This window comes from Bos mutus, chromosome 13 (assembly GCF_027580195.1).
Source record: "Bos mutus isolate GX-2022 chromosome 13, NWIPB_WYAK_1.1, whole genome shotgun sequence".
Taxonomy (NCBI): Eukaryota; Metazoa; Chordata; class Mammalia; order Artiodactyla; family Bovidae; genus Bos; species Bos mutus.
This window is the reverse complement of record NC_091629.1, coordinates 55,144,564-55,166,009: the sequence shown is the minus strand read 5'-3', so window position 1 is coordinate 55,166,009 and position 21,446 is coordinate 55,144,564. Positions and strand designations below refer to the sequence as shown.

The 21,446-nt window shown below is 43.6% G+C and overlaps 1 protein-coding gene across 7 annotated transcripts in view; it reads left to right on the top strand.

Annotated features, from left to right (window-relative positions):
• The window catches only part of PTPRT (protein tyrosine phosphatase receptor type T), a 1,153,310-nt gene that overhangs the window by 990,360 nt on the left and 141,504 nt on the right, over nt 1-21,446 (top strand). For 4 of the 7 annotated variants that reach the window (XM_070381761.1, XM_070381757.1, XM_070381760.1 and 1 more), the window contains exon 15: nt 739-768. The exons of the other annotated variants lie outside the window; for them this stretch is intronic. In XM_070381761.1, coding sequence (XP_070237862.1) covers nt 739-768 — 30 coding nt within the window. The remainder of the gene's footprint in view (nt 1-738; nt 769-21,446) is intronic. 7 annotated transcript variants of the gene reach the window in all.

Here is a 21,446-nt window from a genome sequence, read left to right as displayed (position 1 = left end):
CACATGGCCTCTTCTGACCACAGCAAGCTTGGGATACTTAGCCTTTTTACATGGAGCCTCAGGACTCCAAGGGAAAGTTCCAAAGACGCAGACAGAGCCACAAAGCTTCTGTTTGTCCTATGCTAGAAAGTCCCAGAATGTAACTCCTGCTGTATTCTATTGGTCACCTAGGGCCAACCCTGATTCCGTGTGGAAGGCACTGCGCTTGGACCTGAGTCTGGGGAAATATGGATCACTGGACAGCCATCTTGGATGCTGACTACACGATTTCCTTGCTTTTGGTGTGATCTTACTGCACAGATTCTGATGTAGTTTAACCTTAACAGAGAAGTCATTATTTTTTTCCTTAGATCTCAGGAGCACTGTCATAAATTAGTTCTAGAAGGCCACAGAAATCTGACTTAAGACCAAAACATCATAATTACCAGGAAACTAGTTTTAGTAACCATAAGAATTTTCAAACCATTAAAATGGCCAAATGCGATCTGGCTTCCTCTGCATGAATAGTGAGTTTCTCCATCATAGGAGAGGTCTCCTTCATTTCTTCTACCACTGCAAGTGCCTGATGCTCAAGGACGCTGACTAGTTGAGAAACTTGCATCTCCTTGAGCTTAGGGAGTAATACTATGTGCATTTCTAAGAACCAAGATTTCTTATAAATCTAATTCTTGTTTGTTTGTCTTTTCTTTTCCCCCACTTTTGGACATTTCCTTCATCTGACTGCCCATCAATATATAGAAGAAATGCTTATTCCTACTCCTATTACTTGTAAGTATCGACCTGGGGTGACTTTGCTTTGTGCCCTGTAAGGCAACCTGTAGCATGCATTTCCTGCACCAACCAAGTGTCTGTTGGTTTCTCATACTCACCTCTGTCTAAGTCACCTGCAGCCACAGCGTTTTGATTTTGCCTTGATGTTTTCCATTTGAAAATGCACTGTCACCGTTCATGTCTGTCCTGTTTCTTCCATCTTGGATCCCGCCCCCCGCCCGCCCTTTTTGTTTTTGGAGCCGTGAAGGGCTGTTTCTCCTTTGTCAGTATAAGTTTCTAGTTAGAAATCCTCCAATTCCAACAAGAGGAAAACCTGATCCTCCTGTAGGATTTGCACACATAAAACAGAACCACTGATCTCAGCAACTTCAAAGCCCGTTTATGTCTGCTTGGGAAATGCATAGCCCTAAGGGCTGAAAGATTAGAAAGAAATTCATTGGCTATTTCCAGTATTTCAGGAAGTCTATAGGGAATCGTAGCTTTATCTAGAACCAGCTTCACAGCAAGGTCTTTCTCTGGGGCTAGAATTATCCCAGTCTAGTGTTTATCATCAGTTACATCATGTTGTCAGTGCACTTTGCTGGTAGTTATAGATGATTGACTAACAATTTTTTTATGGTTTTTCTTATTACTCAACCAGACGTTTTCACAACATGAGGGTAAATAAGAAAAATTCCATAAATAGATCCTTGGTAATGAAGAGTTAGAAAACCACTGAATTAGTCTCACATTTCTAATAGGCATTTTCCGTATTTGAAAATTCAGGTCCAGAGAAGTATGTGAAGTACATGAAATCACGCATCCAGTCATCAAGAGAAAGGGATTAAAACTCAGAATGCCTCGCTCCTTGTAAAGTGTATTTTCCATCATTCCATGTCTTGCTCCACCTCTGGCAAGCCCAGCCTTGTGAAAGAGACCATATCTGTCAGTGATCATCTGCTGAAGCCTTCACAGATGAGGAGGGAGCCAGCCTCCCCATCTCTCTGCTCAGTATTTGGGTCCCTGGTCAATAGGTCCATGCAGTGAGCAGATGAGATTCTGGGATCACCACCCTGATCTTATATAGGAACCAATGAACCCCAGCCACCAGCACCAAAAGTACCAGACAGCCTGCTTCATTTGATCATTCATTCATTTGAGAAACATGCGTTGAACATGCACATTATGACCCAGACACTGTGGATGGAGAGATGGCCAGGACTCTGAACCCTACCCTCATGTGCAGATCTATCAGAGAGACTAGCCCAACATTAAATACTTGCTAGCTCAGCTGAGAGGTACCTACAGGGACAGGTACTGTGCTATGGGGACACTTAGTTGTGTGACTGATTTTTTTTAGTGGGCAGGGGATAGTTATCAGTGCTTCTAGAGATGGGTTTATCTAGGGCTGAAGAAATAAGAATTCCGAGCAGGGAAAGCAGTAGGTGCAAAGACACGGAAGCATGAGACAGTATGGGGTACTGTTGCCGCCGGAAAAAGTCAGAGTTCTGGATTCAAGTTACGTCTCTGTCACTCAGCAGTTACATAGCCTTTAGCAAGTTTTCTGAACTTTTTCAGCCTCTTTCCTCTTAACTCTAAAATAGGGATAATAGTGCCTAGCTTGTAGGGAATGAAGAATTTTGTAAAGTGCCTTGCAAATAAATGGGCACTCCTGCAACGTAAGTTTTCTTTTGTATCCCCTTTTAGAAACCATGAGGAGTCAGGGCTGAAGTGGTAGCCCCTGATGGTGCCTCTGGTCTTCTAGGAGATTCTTACAGGATCAATGTGCTACATTAGGTATGGGCATGCAATGCCTTCTGGGCAACTTGCCGCCTCAGTCTGTTAGCCAATGTACATAGCACTGTCCGGAGGCCCACTTTGTACCATTCTCTGTCCTGGGCCCTGTGATGAAATCAAACACGAATGGTATGGAGGTATAGAAGAAGATACACAAGTACTCGTACTTCAAGTTGCAGTGATAAGCAAGGGTCTTTGAATCAGTGCAGACTTGGAGTTCTAAGTGACAGATCCTAGGGTGTGACACTCATGCCAGCTCAGGAATGGAGCATAGTTAAAGATTCAGAGGAGGAGGAGAACTGGCAAAGCAGACAGAAAGGTAGGAGGAGAACCACAGAGAACCAAGTGAAGTCCACTGCAGAAGGAAGACTTGACAGTAGCCGGTGCTGCAGAGAGGTGGAAGTAGAGGGCTCGGGCATGGCCCTGGACCAGCAGAAGTCACTTGTGCAGGTCCTGGGGTAGCCTTGAGGGAAGAAGCCAGCCTGCCTAGGGCCCATGAGGAGGGGAACTTCTTCTTAACCACTGGGCCCTAAAAGAGAGGAGAAACATGAGACCGGCCACTTGAAGGGCCAGAAAGTCCTGGAATGTATATGTAGAGGAGCCTGTGCAGAATGGAGTGGCTGAAGATGCTGGAGGTGGGGTACCCAGAGAAAAGGAGGATCTGGAGGCTAAGTGGCGACAGGGAGCCAAGGAGGGTGTGTGTGACCAGTCTTGTGAAACCAAAGGATTGAGGGATGCATGTAGATGGTGAAGGGTGAACAGAATGGAAATGATGGACCCCCGTGGTCTCCAGATTCAAAATTCCATTCCGCCACATCTTAGGTAGAGACCCTGAGTGGGTGCTTTAAGCCGTCTCTGTTCAAATTGTGGGTCACAGACCTGCAGCACTGACATCACGCAGGAGCTTGTTAGAAAAACAGCACCCGGGACTTCCCTGGCAACCAGTGATGGGGACTCCTCACTCCCAAAGAAGGATGCACAGGTTCCATCCCCAGTCAGGGAACTAAGATCCCGCACGGCGCAGCCTAAAACAAACAAGCAAAAAACTAAATGCAGCACTTCCATTCCCAACAAGATCCCTAGTTCATTCATGTGCACCTTTAAGTTTGAGAAGCACTGACTTACCCAGGCTCAGTTGTCTCCTCTATAAAACAGGAAAAAATAATTCCCTCCTCGCAGAGGTTATGGAGTCACCCCATCCCTCTAAAAGCTTCGAAGTCATCCACTGAAAGAGAAAGCCTCCAACATACTCTGGCTCAACAGTGAAACTCATATGCAATCCCCAAGTTGTTGTGGAGTTCCCACTTACACGTCAGGTACTGGTCAAGGTTCTGGGATGTAGGAGTTCGCTCAACAAACAAAAATCCCTGCCCACATGAAGAGTTTTAGTGGGGGGAGACAGAGAAAAAACACCATATATAAGAAAAGCAGTATAGGTGTTATGTGATGGCCAAGAGAGGTAAGGTGAAAAACACATAAACTATAGAAAGAGAATGTAAAGTGTGGGTGGGAGAGGAACAGAGGAATGTTTTTTCAAAGCCAAGAGGCCCTCAGTGTCTCTCCCACATTGAAAGGTCCCATACACAGGATCAAGCGTCCATAAACTTTTTCAGTAAGGAATCAGTAGTAAATATTTTTGGCTTTATGGACTCTCTGTTGCCTCTACTCAACTCTGATGCTGTAACATGAAAATAACCATACAGTATGTAAATGTATAAGCAGGAATGTGTTCCAATAAAATTTTACTTGATTCAGAGAGTGGGCCAGATTTTTCCTGAGAGCCATAGTCTTCCTATCCCTGCTTTTGAGATAGGGAGAGAATGTGGTTCAAGATTCATCCTGTTTATGAGCTTCTATGATGTTCACTGGTGGCTCAGACAGTAAAGAATCCATCTGCAACGCAGGAGACCCAGGTTCGATTCCTGGGTCGAGAAGGTCTCCTAGAGAAGGGAATGGCTACCCACTCCAGTATTCTTGCCTGGAGAATTCCATGGACAGGGGAACCTGGTAGGCTACAGTCCATGGGGTTGCAAAGAGTCAGACACGACTGAGCAACTAGCGTGCACACACACACACACACACACACACAATGCGTTGCACCCTTGCATGGCAACTGGACCAGCCTAGAAGGAAGCTGGTAGCTATGTTGTTTTTAGCTGGTGTGATGTGTGGGGTTCATTTAATGCTCAGAGAAAGCCTGTGAGGTACAGTTAATGTGTTGAGTCTATTCAGACCTTGAGACTGAGGTTTGAGGACTTGTGTATACACACAGCCAGGATGTGGCAGAGCTTGGGTTTGAATCATACCCCCAAGCCCTGCCCATCCTTCTCATTAGACTTCAGGGCACCTACCCGGACTGTGTGCTTGGAGGGCCCTTGGCCAGGCTGTGGGAGGGCCGGGATTTGAGTGCAGGTTTTTCTGCCTGTACATCCTCTGTTCTATGCAGGGACAGCAGTGCCTTGCTCAGGACAAGAAGTGGCAGCTGTTCCTGGCTGGCAAGGAGGCCCTTGAGGTAATCCTGTCTTTGCTGTCCTGGGGACTTGCCGTGAGATCAGAGCTGAGAGTGCTGGGCTGCCAGATCAGTGGTAGTTGAGGGGTTAGAGTAAGAGGTGACCAAAAGGAAGTTAATGTCCCAGGTAAACAGAGCTATAGATAGAAGGCACTTTGGGATCTAGGGGCAAAAAAATCTAGAGTGGAGTCCCTCACTGCCTGGTACACATTTTTAAAACAAAAATAATGTGGCTTTTGGTACCAGACTCAGATCACAATTTAGGTCTGCCTCTTCTGTCCAGTTGTTCAGACCTCGAGCTGTCACGGAACCACTCTGAGCTTCAGGGTCTTCATCTGCAAAATGGTAATAGCAACTTGCCAGCATTTTCGTGAGGCGTAACGAACAAGCGTTATCTGTAGAATGACTGACACAAAGTAGGTATTTTATAAAGAGCGGCTGTTATTCCTCACATCCTGAGCTAACAGAAATGCTTCTCTCAATTCCTTTTTGTCTTTCTGTTGTAACACAGCAACCAACAACTTCAGCATCTGCTTTTTAAAACGATATTAAGAGTCAGCGTCTGTTCACGGGTTAATTTACCTCAAGGCATGTGATGGGCACAGTAATTGTTTTGAACAGAGATGGTTTAGTGTAGTAGTTGTTGAAAAGGCACTAAGGTGTCTACCAGCCGTTCTGACAGAGAGCGCTTAACTGTTTCACTTAGCTTTGTTTGAGTATCACAGAGGAGGGTACCTCCTGGGTTGGTCTCTGTGTGCAGACACTCTGGAATGCTTGGACTTTTCACGTCCTTTGGCTTTCTCCCCATTCCAGCATGTGTATGTATTTATTTATTTTGATTGGGCTGTTATGTTATACAACAACATGAATCAGCTCTAAGTGTACATGTATTTCCTCCCTCTTGAGCCTCCCTCCCACCCACAACCATCCCAACTACCTAGGTCAGCACAGAGCACAGAACTGAGCTCTCTGTGCTATACAGCAGGTTCCCACTTTAAATCCTACATTTCTTCTTCAAGGTCCAGATCAAACATCAGCTCTCAGAGGAAGATGTCTCTGATTCTTTCTACCTACACGAATGTCCCTTTTCTCCAACTCTGACTGCAGTCACTGCGTTATCATGGGCAGGAGCAAATGTGTCTTAAGGATGTTTCTTTTTCATTAGCATGTTCCCCATGGTGTCCTGACACTCACAGTGAACCCCCAGTACATGTTTGTGGAATGAATGAACAAGATGAGATTAAAAGACCTAACAGCTAAAGTCAACAGGGAGATGATCTATTCTTAAACAAACAAACCAAAAAATGTAACAGTTTTTAGATGCCTCCAGACCCTGTCTGTTGCTTGCTTCTGTGGATTTAAGGCAACTTTTTAAAGTCTGTTTCCTCATTTATAAAGTGGGAATTAACAGTGCATTCCTTAAAACTTATTTACAAATCAGAAACAGACTCACAGACTTAGAGAATGAACTTACGGTTACCAGAGGGGAAGAGAGGGGGGTTGTCAGAGAGTTTGGGATTGACATGTACACATTGCCATATTTAAAATGATTAACCAGCAAGGACCCTCTGTATAGCACAGGAAACTCTCCTCAGTAATCCGTAATAAATAATTGGGAAAAGAATTTAAAAAAAAGAATAGGTACATGTATAACTGAATCACTTTGTTGTACACCTGAAGCTAACATAACATTGTTTATCAGCTATGTTCCTATATAAAAATAACACGTTTTAAAAAATGCGTTCCTTACAGAGATCTTGCAAGGATTCAGGGAGACATTGTTTGGAAAATGCCTCGCCTTTAGTAGACTTTCAGCCAAAATAAGAAACTGCCTCCTTTTTCTGAAATGCATACACCTTTTCACACCAGAGGCTGTTGCAAATCAAATGTCATTGCCTCAATACATTTAAAGAGGAATTTGAAATGATGATATCAAGAGATACTCAAAAAGTAGTCTATGTAATTCGTCAGTCACTTCAAATAAAAATGAAGAAAAATAGGATTAGAAGGAAACCATTTAGAGATGATAAGTATCAATTACCGAAAGCTGACAGCAAACGTGTTGTCAGTGAGGATAGACGGTGTTACCGTGAAGGCGAGTCAGAGGTGTCTGCCATGCTACGGCTCTCCAGCCAAGGGGAAGGCCTCGGTGAGAACTCTGAGTCCTGGGCCCCACCGCCGACCTACTCAGTTCCTTTGGAAGTGTGAACTGGGAATCTGTGTTTTACACACAACTCAGATTAATATTTTGCATGCTGACTCTCCTGATCCTCACATCACCCTGATATAACTGTCCTTTGTTCAGGGTCCCACCTTGGCAGCTGCAGTCCCCTTTTCCTGGAATGCCTACCCACCCTCCATGCCTGGAAAATTCTAGTATCATTATCTGCTTTTAATTTTATTGAAATGTAGTTGATGTACAATGTTATGATTTCTTCTATACAGCAAATATATATATATATGTATGTATGTATGTATAAACACACACATATATGTGTATGTGTATATATATGTATATATATTCTTCTTCATTATGGCTTATAATAGGATAGTGAATATAGTTCCCTGTAGGATCTTGTCTACTCATCTTATATATAATGCTCTGCCTCTGTGCATCCCAAACTCCCAGTCCGTCCCCTCCCAGCCACCCTCACCTTGGCAACCGCAAGGCTGTTCCATGTGTCTGTGAGCTTCTCTTGGGTTCATAGATATGTTGATTTGTATCATATTTTAGATTCCACATGTAAGTGATATTATACGGTATGTGCCTTTCTCTTTCTGACTTACTTTGCTTGGTGTGCTCATCTCTAGGTCTATCCACGTAGCTGCGTAGAGCGTCGTTTCATTCTTTTGATGGCTGAGTAATATTCCATTGTATACATGTACACATCTTCTTCTTTATCCATTCATCTGTTGATGGACATTTAGGTTTGCTTCCACGTCATGGCTCTTGTAGTGCTGCTGTGAGCATAGCAATGCATGTATCTTTTCAAATTATAGTTTTGTCTAGGTTTATGCCTAGGAGTGGAATCACTGGATTATATGGCAACTTTGTTTTCTGAGGAACCTCCACAGTGGCTGCATTAGTATCTTTAAAAGGGGAAATTATTCTCTCTTTTAGATGGCCCTCCTGGACTCCCACAGACCAGTACTGGGCTCGTTTATAACTTTGCTGTGCATTCATCTTTCATCCATTCACCCACCGACTCACCTTCATGAACCGTTCTCAGATTATACTGCCCTGGGTGTATTTGCACATCTTTCTCCTTGTCACTCTGTTGATTATGGGAATGAACACTCACAGGTAGGTGTGTGTGTGAGGTAGATAACCCGCATTTTGTTTCATCTCTCATTGACTTAGAGTATTCCATTCTTATCCATTTTCAGTTATTTTGGCATATGGTGATGGTAGGGCTTTCAGATCATCTATTTTGTAATTTTTTATTGGTTTTAGTCTAGAAAGGTACTCGCATGTCACAATTATAAATGCATAAAATTAACCAGTGCTGTTGCAACAAGACAGATATTAACGCACTGGTCTAGACTGTGTGCACAGATGGAGTTGGGTAAGGATTGCAACTGAATGGATGCTTTATTGTTTATTCTATTGAATTAGAGTCTAAACACATCCATCATGAATACCAACAGACCAAATCTATAAGTCAGAGCCTCTGTCACCTTAATCAGGGGAAATACAAATGAGTGTTTCTCTTCAAAGGTGGCAAAAGATGTTTATACTTGTTTCAAATTTATACTTTAAAGTTTTGAAACCAACCAAGTATCAGTGATGCCCTGAGACTTAGAAAGGTGTGTGATTCTACACGTTTCTATTCCGTAAACACATTTGAACTCTATAAAGAAGGTGAAAGAGTGGGGGATTCTCTTGTGATGGAGAGGAGTGACCTAGCAAAAGAGGGCTGGAAAGAGAAGTTTCTGTGGACACTGTTGAGATTGCTGCTCAGATCCACCTTCAGGGATGGACTTACCCCTCAGGTGCTACAACTGCTGCTGACAGACAGTTCTTGGCTAACTGCCCTCTTTGGGATAGCTTGGTCTCCAGAACTGCCTCACCCAAAGTCCTCCAATAACTGGTCAATAGCTGATTTTACAGGATGTAAAAATCAGTCCAATATCCGAGTTGCCCAGGGGGTTGGCTTAAAATAAACCCTCACAGCAGCTACATCACCATTCAGATTCCCCTCTGCCCACTTTTTCCCCTCTCCTCCCCTGTCTACCCCTCCCCTCCCTTTACTTCTCTTTCCTTCCTTCTCCTTCCCTCCTTTCCCCCTGCCCTCCCCTCCCCTCTCTTCCCCTCCCCCAGACACTGACCCCCCCACCCCAAGAAGCTCCTTCTAATATATCTCCTACATGCCAATCTCTGAAAGTCAGATCTCCAAGAGCCCAACCTATGACACGCCCATTCAGTTTGCTCACTCTACACTGACAAGTAGATTTAAATATATATGTATGGCCCCCTACCACTTGAGCATGCATACTTCATTGTCTGTGGACACTGTTTACAAACTAATTGGGTTACCACTTTGTTGACCACTGATAAGTAAAATCTAAGAAGTCCTTCCTTAGGCAGTCATTCATTCATCAGCGTTTGCTTCTTACCTGTGCCTGTGCTGGGCAGGAGGACTGTGGGCATCTTCCTATACTGCTTCTGCCTCGGGAAGCTCATGGTGTATCCCAGAAGAGTGTAGTAAGATCCTGTTTCTGAATCAGCCAGAAGAGAGAATTAGGGTCAGCTAAAGAGAACTATGAGAAATGCTGGGCTGGAAGAGCACAAGCTGAAATCAAGATTGCCGGGAGAAATATCAGTAACGTCAGATATGCAGATGACACCACCCTTATGGCAGAAAGTGAAGAGGAACTAAAAAGCCTCTTGATGAAAGTGAAAGAGGAGAGTGAAAAAGTTTGCTTAAAGCTCAACATTCAGAAAACTAAGATCATGGCATCTGGTCCCATCACTTCATGGCAAATAGATGGGGAAACAGTGGAAACAGTGTCAGACTTTATTTTTGGGGGCTCCAAAATCACTGCAGATGGTGATTGCAGTCATGAAATTAAAAGATGCTTACTCCTTGGAAGGAAAGTTATGACCAACCTAGATAGCATATTCAAAAGCAGAGATATTACTTTGACAACAAAGGTCCATCTAGTCAAGGCTTTGGTTTTTCTAGTTGTCATGTATGGATGTGAGAGTTGGACTGTAAAGAAAGCTGAGTGCCGAAGAATTGATGCTTTTGAACTGTGGTGTTGGAGAAGACTCTTGAGAGTCCCTTGGACTGCAAGGAGATCCAACCAGTCCATTCTGAAGGAGATCAGCCCTGGGATTTCTTTGGAAGGAATGATGCTAAAGCTGAAACTCCAGTACTTTGGCCACCTCATGCGAAGAGTTGACTCATTGGAAAAGACTCTGATGCTGGGAGGGATTGGGGGCAGGAGGAGAAGGGGACGACAGAGGATGAGATGGCTGGATGGCATCACTGACTCGATGGACATGAGTTTGGGTGAACTCCAGGAGTTGGTGATGGACAGGGAGGCCTGGCATGCTGCGATTCATGGGGTCACAAAGAGTCGGACACGACTGAGCGACTGAAAGAACTAAGTGCCCAGCCATGGTGCCCCCTTAACAATGTGTCACCAGGGCAGGAACAGATTTCAGCTCTGAAAGCACTTACCTTCAGCAAATATCCTCAAACTGAGAACAACTCTTGCTGCTAGGGCTGTAGCAAAGATAAGATCCTGAGATGCACAAAGTGGAAAATGCCTTTCTAAGTGTTTCAGCAAAGTGCTTTTAATGGAAGGAAGTACTTTAGTTAAGCTTTGCAATGTTGATGATGATGATAATGATTGCATCTTGTTTGTGTATATAGCTTTATCTCTTCCAAAGTGCTTTCCCACTTACTACCTGGTTGTCTCTTTGGGCTTGGAGGTACTTAGCAAGATATTATTAGACAGGTTTCTGTGCTTTGTAGGAAAAAAACCCTGGGCATTCTGGCTCCAGTTTCAGTTAAGTGACTTCATTCCATCTCAACCTCAGTTTCTCATCTGTAAAATGGAAGTAATAACGCCTACATTTCATAACAACTGTGAGGTTTAAGTGGCATTCTTTTCATTCATGAACATTTACTGAGCAATTCCTTTGTGCTAAGCACTGAGCTAGGTGTAAATAAGTATTTTGAAAGAAATGGCTTCCCTGGTGGCTCAGACAGTAAAGAATCTGTCTGTAATGCAGGAAACCAGGGTTCAATCCCTGGGTTGGGAAGATCCCCTGGAGACGGGAATGGCTACCCACTCTAGTATTCTTGCCTGCAGAATTCCATGGACAGGGGAGCCTGGCAGGCTACAGTCCATGGGGTCATAGAGTCAGACATGACTGAGCAACTAATACTCTCACTTGAAAGGAATACCCTTCTCTCAAGGAGCTTAAAACGTGACTTGGACATGTTAATAGTTATAAAATAATATTGTAAATACATGAAAGGGAAGCAGTGAAACATGACAAAGGAAGGAAGTATCTGATTTCTGCTTTGAGGAAAGATATCATGGGCTAAAGGGCCAAACAGGATGCTTGGTATAGAACAGAGGCAAGATGTTTTGCTGAAGAAATAACACATTCTCTCCCTTTTTTCCTTTGCTCATTATCTTGAAATACACATACACACACACACACACACACACACACACACACACACCTTTATAACCAGCTGGGAAAAGCTTGGACAGGGGAAAAAAAGAGGAAGAAAGGGCTGGATTAGGAAGGAGAAAGTGAATCCTAGGTCCACTGCTTAGCAGCTGTGAGTTCTAAGCACTCAGAGCCTCAGTTTCTCATCTGTAAAATGGAAATGATAGTGCTCAAGTCATGGGGTCATCTTAGCAAATTAAATGATAGAATGTACATCCCTTTGGGTTTCCATTTCAGTTGCATCTCATTAGACTGTTGTCATTTATCAGATGGTAGAGCTAAGCTAGAACAGCAGCTACAGTGTGTCAGGAATGGGGGAATGGGGACAGGAATGGGGGACAATGTTTTATCAACTTCAAGCATAAGTTACATGAAAGAAGAATTTGCCAGATAGAATGAAGGTAGGGCAGTTGTAGATGGTGATTCTTAAACTTCTCCTCTGAGCAGTTGGATAGGACACCCCCTCTTCTGGTTTCCATCTCCGCTGATTTCAGTGAGAGCTCAGAGTCAATGAATGATTCTGGCAAAAACCACAAAGGTAGACAATGTCATTTGAGCACAAGAAGATTTCATGGACCAGTGGGCAGAGAAAAGGCTGGGGTTGAAAGTAGAAGGGCTGTCATATTTCTGAATATAGGGGCAGAGGGACAGGTTTGCCCTGTGTGGTGTGGCTGTGAAAACCTGCCTTAAATGAGGCAGGGTTCTCCAAACGTGGAAGGGGCTACTCTACTCAGGGCAGTGTCGGGAATGTTCCCTCTTTCCTGGGAACAGGGCTCAGATGAATTGGTGTATGTTTCAAAAGAACAGCCACACAGGGAGGGGACCACAGCCACAACCTAAAAAGAAAGATTAGAGAACCGACCGATTCCACTGTTCTCGAGTGGTGCCTAGGCATTTTAAAGCTCTCCAGGTTCTTCTGATCTGAAACCTTTGTTGAGAACCACTCATGGGGGAGAATTTGAGAAGCCAGGATCGTGGAATATAGGCATTTCTTGGTCTGGCCACCTAACCCAGAACCTCAGATGAAAATTTAGCCCTGCGAGATTATCAAACAGATACAGCTTTGTTAAAATGTTGGAACCTGAGTTTGGAGAGCAGGGTCCATAGAAGATAGATCGCTATTTGATAGCACCATTTCCTTTCTATAGGTATTGAGGTAGACAGTCCTTATGCTGTTCATAATTGTGTATAGACCATTTAATGAATGGCAAAACACCCCAGGCACATTTTAAAATAGTATTTAGTATCTCTTAGCCATTACTCCTCATAGTGGTGTTGGTGGAATAAAGACCCCTCAGCCACGATCAATCCCCTAAGAATTATTTGTTCATAAGCATTCCCTTCATTAATGAAACCTCAAGAAGCTCAATACTTCTTATGAGATCTTTCTTATCAGAATAAAAGAGTGTTGGATGAGCTTCTTTCTGGAACAATTTTATTGTTTATTGGTTGAAGTTTTTATTGTAAATAGTTGACTTACAAGGTTCTGTTAGTTTCGGGTGTACAGCAGAGTGATTTGGTTATACATATATAAATATATATCCTCTTTTTTTTACATTCTCTTCCATTATAGGGTATTGCAAGATATTGAATATAGTTCCCTGTGCTGTACAGTGGGTCCTTGTTGGTTATCTGTTTTATATACAATAGTGTGTATATTTTAATCCCAAACTCCTACTTTATCCTTCCTCCCTCCTGTTCGGTAACTTTAAGTTTGTTTTCTATGTCTGTGAGTCTGTTTCATGTTTTGTAAATAAGTTCATTTCTGGAGCAATTTTTCCTTCCAATGGCTTTGAACCACTATGCAGAACATTCTGAAAAAGTGGGAAATATTGGGCATATTACAGCCACCCATGTTTTTTAAGAGGAAATATTGAAAGATTAGTCTGACCAATACCCTGTTTTTACTGGGAGGATTTTGTTTTTGTAAAGAGTGAAAATATGGTTTTATTAAGGTTATAAGCCAAATTGAGCCTCAGGATTAAAGAAGGCTTGTTTTGTTTTGGAAAACAGCTTGGTGACAATACGCTTTCCTAGAAACGGAGAAAAGCTAAGAATGCCTATACTTTATTTTACTTCGTTCTTGCTCCCCTGTGCCATTTATTATTTGGACATCTACTGATGAGGGAGAGAACTTCTGGTGAAATATCTAAGTTTAGATATGGTTGATGTGGGATTTCATACATTCTTTTATCTTTGCTTTACACAGTAAACCTACCATGAAAATGGAGGATCTAAGGTTTTTCCAGGAGATGCATGGCTGATGCAAAGTGTATCCATCCACTATATTGCCAGGCAGGTGTCTTCCGGCCATCCAGTCTGGGGGCAGTTTACTGAATAAATCATACTTCTGTAATCTCATCTCCTACTCCTTAAGGATTTTAAACAGCCTTAGCTTTGAACAGTGAAGAGAATAGTACTTGAAACTTAGGAGCAGCATTGTAGTAAAAGAACATGGATTCCATTTGCATTTGAACTCTGGACTCCTACTGTCTAACCTAACTTCTCCAAGCCTCTGTTTCCACATCTTATAAAAGAGGAATAGTAAGACCAAATCTGGAGGGTTTCTGTGAGAATTTATCAGGATTACACTTGCAGCATCTGTTCTGTGTCTAGTACATTAGAAGGTGCTCAGCACATTATAGTTATTGTTATTTTTGTATTTTGTTTTATATTAATATGTCCATGCATGTTGTGCAGTGTATAAAGTACTTTCTTGTAGACATCTCTTGAGTTTTTTTTTTTTAGTCTCTTCAGTGAGGAAGTATCATTTTAAGTGTAAGGAAATGAAGGCTCACCACAGTGCCCAGGGCACAGACTATAGGAAGAAAGAAATCTCTGAAACAGAGAGTTGCCAGTTACTAGTGCTGTGATCTTATCATGGGTTGGGAAGTGGATATGACAATAATTCTGAAGAATTTATATGGCAGCAAAACTGATAAGAGTTATACCCTCTAAGACCAGGTAGGATAAGTGATGAATAAGTCAGTCATCACTTATCCCATCAAAGTTAGTCCCTACCTGAAAGTTTATAAAACATTGTTCCAAAGTGTAATGAGGTTGGGGGACATTCCTTTCAATACACTCACTGCATAAAAGGGACAAGAATCAAACAGGAACAAGATTGATCATCTGTTTACAATTTTATGATGTTTTATAATCTGCTTTGGAGAAATACAGACAGAGATTAAAGAGGGATAGGAATAGGATTGCTTTGTGACTTTTTTAAAATAGGTCTCTTGAGTCCCGCTTCTAATTTTATGGAGCAAACTTTTGTCTCTTAAGATGGTCTTGTTTAGAGTGTCTTATAAATAGGGTTGTGCCATGGAGGGGATTTTATTCACATTCAGCTCTGCCAAACATAGAGAAATAATTTTATTTAAAAATGTACCCAGACGATTATGATAGTTAACATGACAACAGGTGTCACGTTTCATTTTCTGAACAGTTAAGGTTTGAAGGCTTTTTTCCCCCCTTCTTTCTTTAAGAATAAATGTACAATAGCATTTTAGAATCAGCTTGTTTGTGTCTGTAAGAAATCCTGATGGGTTTTGATTGGGCTTGCGTTGAATCTGTAGATCAGTCTGGTAAGATCTGTCATCTTAACAATATTGAGTCATCTGGCCCGGGAACATGGTGAAAGTGAAGTCGCTCAGGCGTGTCTGACTCTTTGCAACCCCATGGACGATAGCCTACCAGGCTCCGCGGTCCATGGGATTTTCCAGGCAAGAATACTGGAGTGGGCTGCCATTTCCTTTTCCAGGGGATCTTCCCAACCCGGGATCGAACCTGGGTCTCCTGCATTGCAGACAGACGCTTTACCGTCTGAGCCACTGGACATGGTATGTCTATTCATTTGCGTGGGTCTCCTTCAGTGTCTATAATCACCCTCTTGTAGTTTTCGGCATGCAGGTCCCGTGCATATTTTGGTGGACTTATACCTGAACGTTCCTTTTGTGTGTGTGTGCAGTTATAAATGGTACTGTTCTTTTTATTTCATATTCTAACTGCTCATTGTTAAGTATAAATTAGACTGACTTTTGTATATAAAAAATAAATGTGCATGTAAACAAACCAAAAAAGAAAAGAGAGGTCTTGGGTGGAGAAAGAGTAACTTACTTCACATACACAAGGCCGTTGCATGAAAAGATGGAGGAGGCTAACCCAGACCAGGTAGTTAGCAAAGTACCCAGCACATGTTCAAAACGTTAGTTCCCATCTGTCTTGCCTTCTTATGTTCTGTGTTGCTCAAAAAAAGCCAGGCAGTGTTAAGAGGATTTTGGAGCTTGAAACTGTGTAATAGTTAAGACGTTACAATTTAGTTCTAAGCAGACCTGGGTTTGGGTCTTGCTCTGCCGTATACAAGCTGTGTAATCCTGAGTGTGTTTCTCACCCTTTCCGGTCTTCCTTTTCCTACACTGTAATATGGGGCTGATACAAGAAAGGTGGTAACCTGACCAGGGCGCAGCGCCTGGCACCCAGCAAATGCTCAGTGAGCTTTAGCTATTCTCATTACTTTGGTTGTTGTTAAGTTCCCAGAGGAAGATGCTGGAGGAGTGTAAAGAACTTCCTAACAATGCTTTTCCCACAGAACCAGTTGAATGTGAGGTAGTGAGCCTCCCATCACCAGAGAATGGACCACCTCCTCGTAGGATGCCACAGGGGAAGTCAAGCTTCCTGAGAGCTTCCCCCTGTGTTGCTGTTGCTGTTGCTGTTAAGTCGCTTCAGTCGTGTTCAACTCTGTGCGACCCCATAGACGGCAGTCCACCAGGCTCCCCTGTCCCTGGGATTCTCCAGGCAAGAATACTGGAGTGGGTTGCCATTTCCTTCTCCAATGCATGAAGGTGAAAAATGAAAGTGAAGTCACTCAGTCCTGTCCGACTCTGAGCGACCCCATGGACTGCAGCCTACTAGGCTCCTCTGTCCATGGGATTTTTCAGGCAAGAGTACTGGAGTGGGGTGCCATCACCTTCTCTGCCCCCTGTGTTGAGGGACTTCTTTACCATCATCACCCTCCACCGTCACGGTAGCATTAGAAGCAAGTGGTAGCCATTCCAGGTTTCCCTGGAGTCATCTAAGACAGGGGTCCTTAACCTCCAGGAGTTAATGCCTGCTGATCTGAGGTGGAGCTGATGTAATAGAAATAAAGTGCAGAATAAATGCAATGCACTTGAATCATCCCAAAACCATCTCCTCTCATCCATGGAGAAATTACATTCCATGAAACTGGTCCCTGGTGCCAAAAAGGTTGGGGACCACTGCCCTAAGACTCTTGGCCACAGACACAAAGAGCTTGGAGCAGTAGACAGAAATGGTACCTGGGAAAAAAGCAAACACAGACCACACGTTCTTTCCATCAGCTGCAGTTTATGACTGCACATTAAACTCCATTGCTTTCTTTCGGCGGCTGGTGTTGAGACCCGTCATCTCCAGCCCAGTGCCATCCATTCTGGCTTTCCCCAGGAGCACAGACAGACCAGCCGCCGTTCTAGTGTACACTAATTAATTTATCTCATGCTTGTGATTTTACGGTGCATAAGTGCTGGAGCATTTCTGTTTATTCTTCTCCCCGCAAAGCACCTCACATTGCATAAAGACCATGAATCTCCATGGCAAACGCCGGCTGTTTTGGGCTCAGGAACAGCCCACCGGCTGCCTCTCGTCTTGCCGGTACTGCCTCTTACAGCCACAGGAACAGCTCCATTCATTTATCCTTAATGACATTTTGACGTTTCAATCAGTTCATCAGATGTTCCTTGTGCAAGACTTCTCGCACACAGCCAGGCCAGGACGCCTGGCCACTCTTAATGCATAATGCATGAGACCATTGCGCTGCTCAGTGAAGTGGACCTCTGATGGACCGATACCTCTGCTCTGCACAAACTGTGTGTTCCTAACAGCCCTGGCTCCCCAGGTGACCCACACCACTGCTTCCAGAGCCATTTTCTCTATGTTTCCAGCTGGCTGAGCTCAGAGAAAGCTGGTCAGCTCTAGGAAAGACGTGCTGGTTCAGAAACATACCAGCCCCAGTGCTTCTGGGTGTGGCGGGGAGCAAGAGTGTGCCAAAGCCCTGCCTCACTCAGGGATTTAGAGCAGCTTGGATTCCACTAATTCAGATGGAAGACACACCTATGACAAAGCTAACATCTTGAATTTCATTAAACTGGTGCTGCTTAAAAATAATGATCGTAAAGACATTCTGATAACAATAATGGATATCAAAGAAGAAAGGAAAATTATCCTTAATACCTTCAATCTAACACATCAGCTTAGACATACTTTCTCATAGTAGTAATCACAGTGTAGACACAGTTTTATTTTCCAGTTTTTTTTTTAACTTAATGTAATCCAGTTAGCACTTTCCTATGTGGTGACATAGTTATCATTTTTAATGGTGCTCCATCATTTAAATAGCTGCATAATATTCCATGCAGGGATGCACCATAATTTCCTGAATGGGCTCCCTATTGTTAGACATTTATGAGGCTTTAACTGATCATTTTCTGTCCAAGAGAAGAATCTGAGGAGGCTGAGTAAGAGAGAGCAGAGCTCTTCAGGCTGAGGAACTGAGGGTCAGATCCCACCTGGTCCCTTTACCTGTTTTAGGAGTTTAGGATTAACTCTGTGAGCCTCAGATCCCTCATCTCTGAAACAGAAGAAATAATCACCACTTTGTAGTGTTACTCTATGTGAGGATTGCAGGTGGTTTCAAGGTACCTAGGACATGGTGTGAGTGAAGTGAAGTCACTCAGTCGTGTCTGACTCTTTGCGACCCCATGGACTGTAGCCTGCCAAACTCCTCCACCCATGGGATTTTCCAGGCAAGAATACTGGAGTGGGTCACCATTTCCTTCTCCAGGGGATCTTCCTGACCCAGGGATCGACCCTGGTCTATCACACCGTAGGCAGATTCTTTACTGTCTGAGCCACCAGAGAAGCCCTCATGGTAGCACATGCTAGTATTTACTAAATGTGAAACTATTATGTCCTTAGGTGTTCGTTCACCAGTGGATCTCGATCAGAGTCAGGGCAGGTCTGCCTGCCCTACACTCCCCTCCCCCCAGGGACATTGAGCACTGTCTAAACAAATTTTTTTAACTTTTTATTTTGTATTGAGTATAGCTGATTAACATGTTGTGATAGTTTCAGGTGGAAAGCAAAGGGATTCAGCGATGCATGTACATGTATCCATTCTCCCCAAACTCCCCTCCCCATCAAGGCTGCCACCTGACATTGAGCAGAGTTCCACGTGCTAGACAGTAGGTCCTTGTTGGTTTATCCATTAATGTGTGCCTGCCCATCCCAAACTCCCTAACTATTCCTTTCCCCTATCCTTCTCCCTGGCAACTGTAAGTTCTTTCTCTAAGTCTGTCTCTTTGTTTTGTCAGTTAATTTGTATCACTTCTTTTTAGATTCCACATATAATATATGTCATATGATATTTCTCCTTCTCTGTCTGACTGACTTCACTCAGTATGACAATCTCTAGGTCCATGTTGCTGCAAATGGTGTTCTTTCTTTCTTTTTAATAGCTGAGTAATGTTCCATTGTGTGTATGTATCACATCTTCTTCTTTATCCATTCCTCTGTCGATGGACATTTTGATTGCTTCCATGTCTTGGGTATTGAAAACGGTGCTGTAATGAACACTGGGGTGTATATATCCTTTCAGATCATGTTTTTGTTTGGATATATGCCCAGGAGTGGGATTGCAGGGTCATATGGTAAACTGTACTTTTAATTTTTTAAGGAACCTCCATGCTGTTCTCCATAGTGGCTGCACCATTTAACATTCCCACCAACAGTGTAGGAGGTAAACACATGTTTGATTGTCACACCTGGGGGTGGGAGAAGCTACTAGAATCTCTTGAGTGGAAGCTAAGGATGCAAGTGGATATCTGCAGTGCACAGCACAGCCCCCTCAGCAAAGCATCATCCTGCCCAAAAGTCAGCATGCGTGGTTGAGAACCAACCCCAACATACATGATGCTGTGTTTTTCAGTATTATCTACATAATATATTTTCCTTTTTTACTATTATTTTATCAGGATAAAATCTCAGGAAAATGGGAATGCTCAACTAAAGGGTATATTATGCTTATTGGCATTTTTAGGAGACCTGGGATGGGGGTGGGTGATGGGAAGAAGGTTTCAGGTGACTGGGTGAAAAGACAGCCAATAAAGGGCATGTGTTCCCCCAATGGGCAGGAGATGACATCCCATAGACCCATAGTTCTCCAAGATAGTCCCAGCATCTCCTAGAAAGTTGGAAATGCACATTTTCAGGCCTTACCTCATACTCACCAAATCAGAAACCCCAAGAGTAGAGCCCAGCCATCCCTGTATTAACACGCTTCTGAGGTGATTCTAATGCACTCTCAGGTTTGTGAATCACCACCACGCACCACTTGTAGTGAAAGGCCAACTTATAGAAGAGCAAGTAGATCCCTGGGTCAAGAAGATCCCCTGGAAAAGGGAATGGCTGCTGCTGCTGCTGCTGCTAAGTCACTTCAGTCATGTCCGACTCTATGTGACCCCACAGATGGCAGCCCACCAGGCTCCCCTGTCCCTGGGATTCTCCAGGCAAGAACACTGGAGTGGGTTGTCATTTCCTTCTCCAATGCATGAAAGTGAAAAGTGAAAGTGAAGTCGCTCAGTCGTGTCTGACCCTCAGCGTGTCTGACTGCAGCCTACCAGGCTCCTCCGTCCATGGGATTCTCCAGGCAAGAGTACTGGAGTGGGGAGGGAATGGCTACCCACTCCCATATTCTTGCCTGGAGAATACCATGGACAGAGGAGCCTGGCTGGATACAGTCCATGGGATTGCATAGAGTCAGATACAGCTGAGTGAGTAACACTTACACTTCAAGGAAGAAGGAATGCAGATGACCAGTATGAAGAAGGAGGAGAAAAAGAACCAGCATTTGCTGAGTGTCTGTTACAGGTCAAGACTATGCTTAGGAATTAACACATTATTTCTAATCATCCTAGAAACTCTGTGAACTGGAGCTTATCAAAAATCTTCCTACACATGAGTCTCACGGTGATGAAGACACAGTCATGATCTGGTTCGAGCCAATCTAACCTGGGGCCAAAGTGCATGGTATTTCCACAGCACCAAGAATAGAGGGGGTGTTCGCCTAGCCCAGGGCTTTGGAGCTCAGTGACCTGAGGCCATTCAGGAAGTTCCCACTATCTGAGCCATAGATTCTGTCCTCACTTTCCTTCAAAGCATTGATTTCCTTCCCATTGCTTAGTATTTAACAAACACTTACATGGAGCTTCTTTGGTAGGTGACAGATCCTATTGTAAGGACTTTAATATTTGTAAGTCAGCATCTATTGCAAATGCTTGTTGTGAGAATTCACTGTAGTATTCCTGTTTACCAGATGAGGAAACTTGAGTTACAAAGAAGCTAAGTCATTGTCCGAGGCCACATAGCCAGTCAGTGGTGGAGCCAGCGTTGGACCCATGCGGTCTGGCTTCAGAGCTTGGAGATGCTGTTCCCACTAGGCTCTGCTTCAGGATCTGAGGGGTAGGGTGACCCAACAAGAGGAGAGCCTTGCATCTGTCTTAGGCCTTCTGCTGTACTGCTTCCCTTTCCAGCTTCAGGGGATGGTCAGATTGGGTCTGACTGTGTACTCAGTAGAAAGAGAACCCATCCAGGGGAAGACAGAGAGGCAGATGCAGGCTGGTG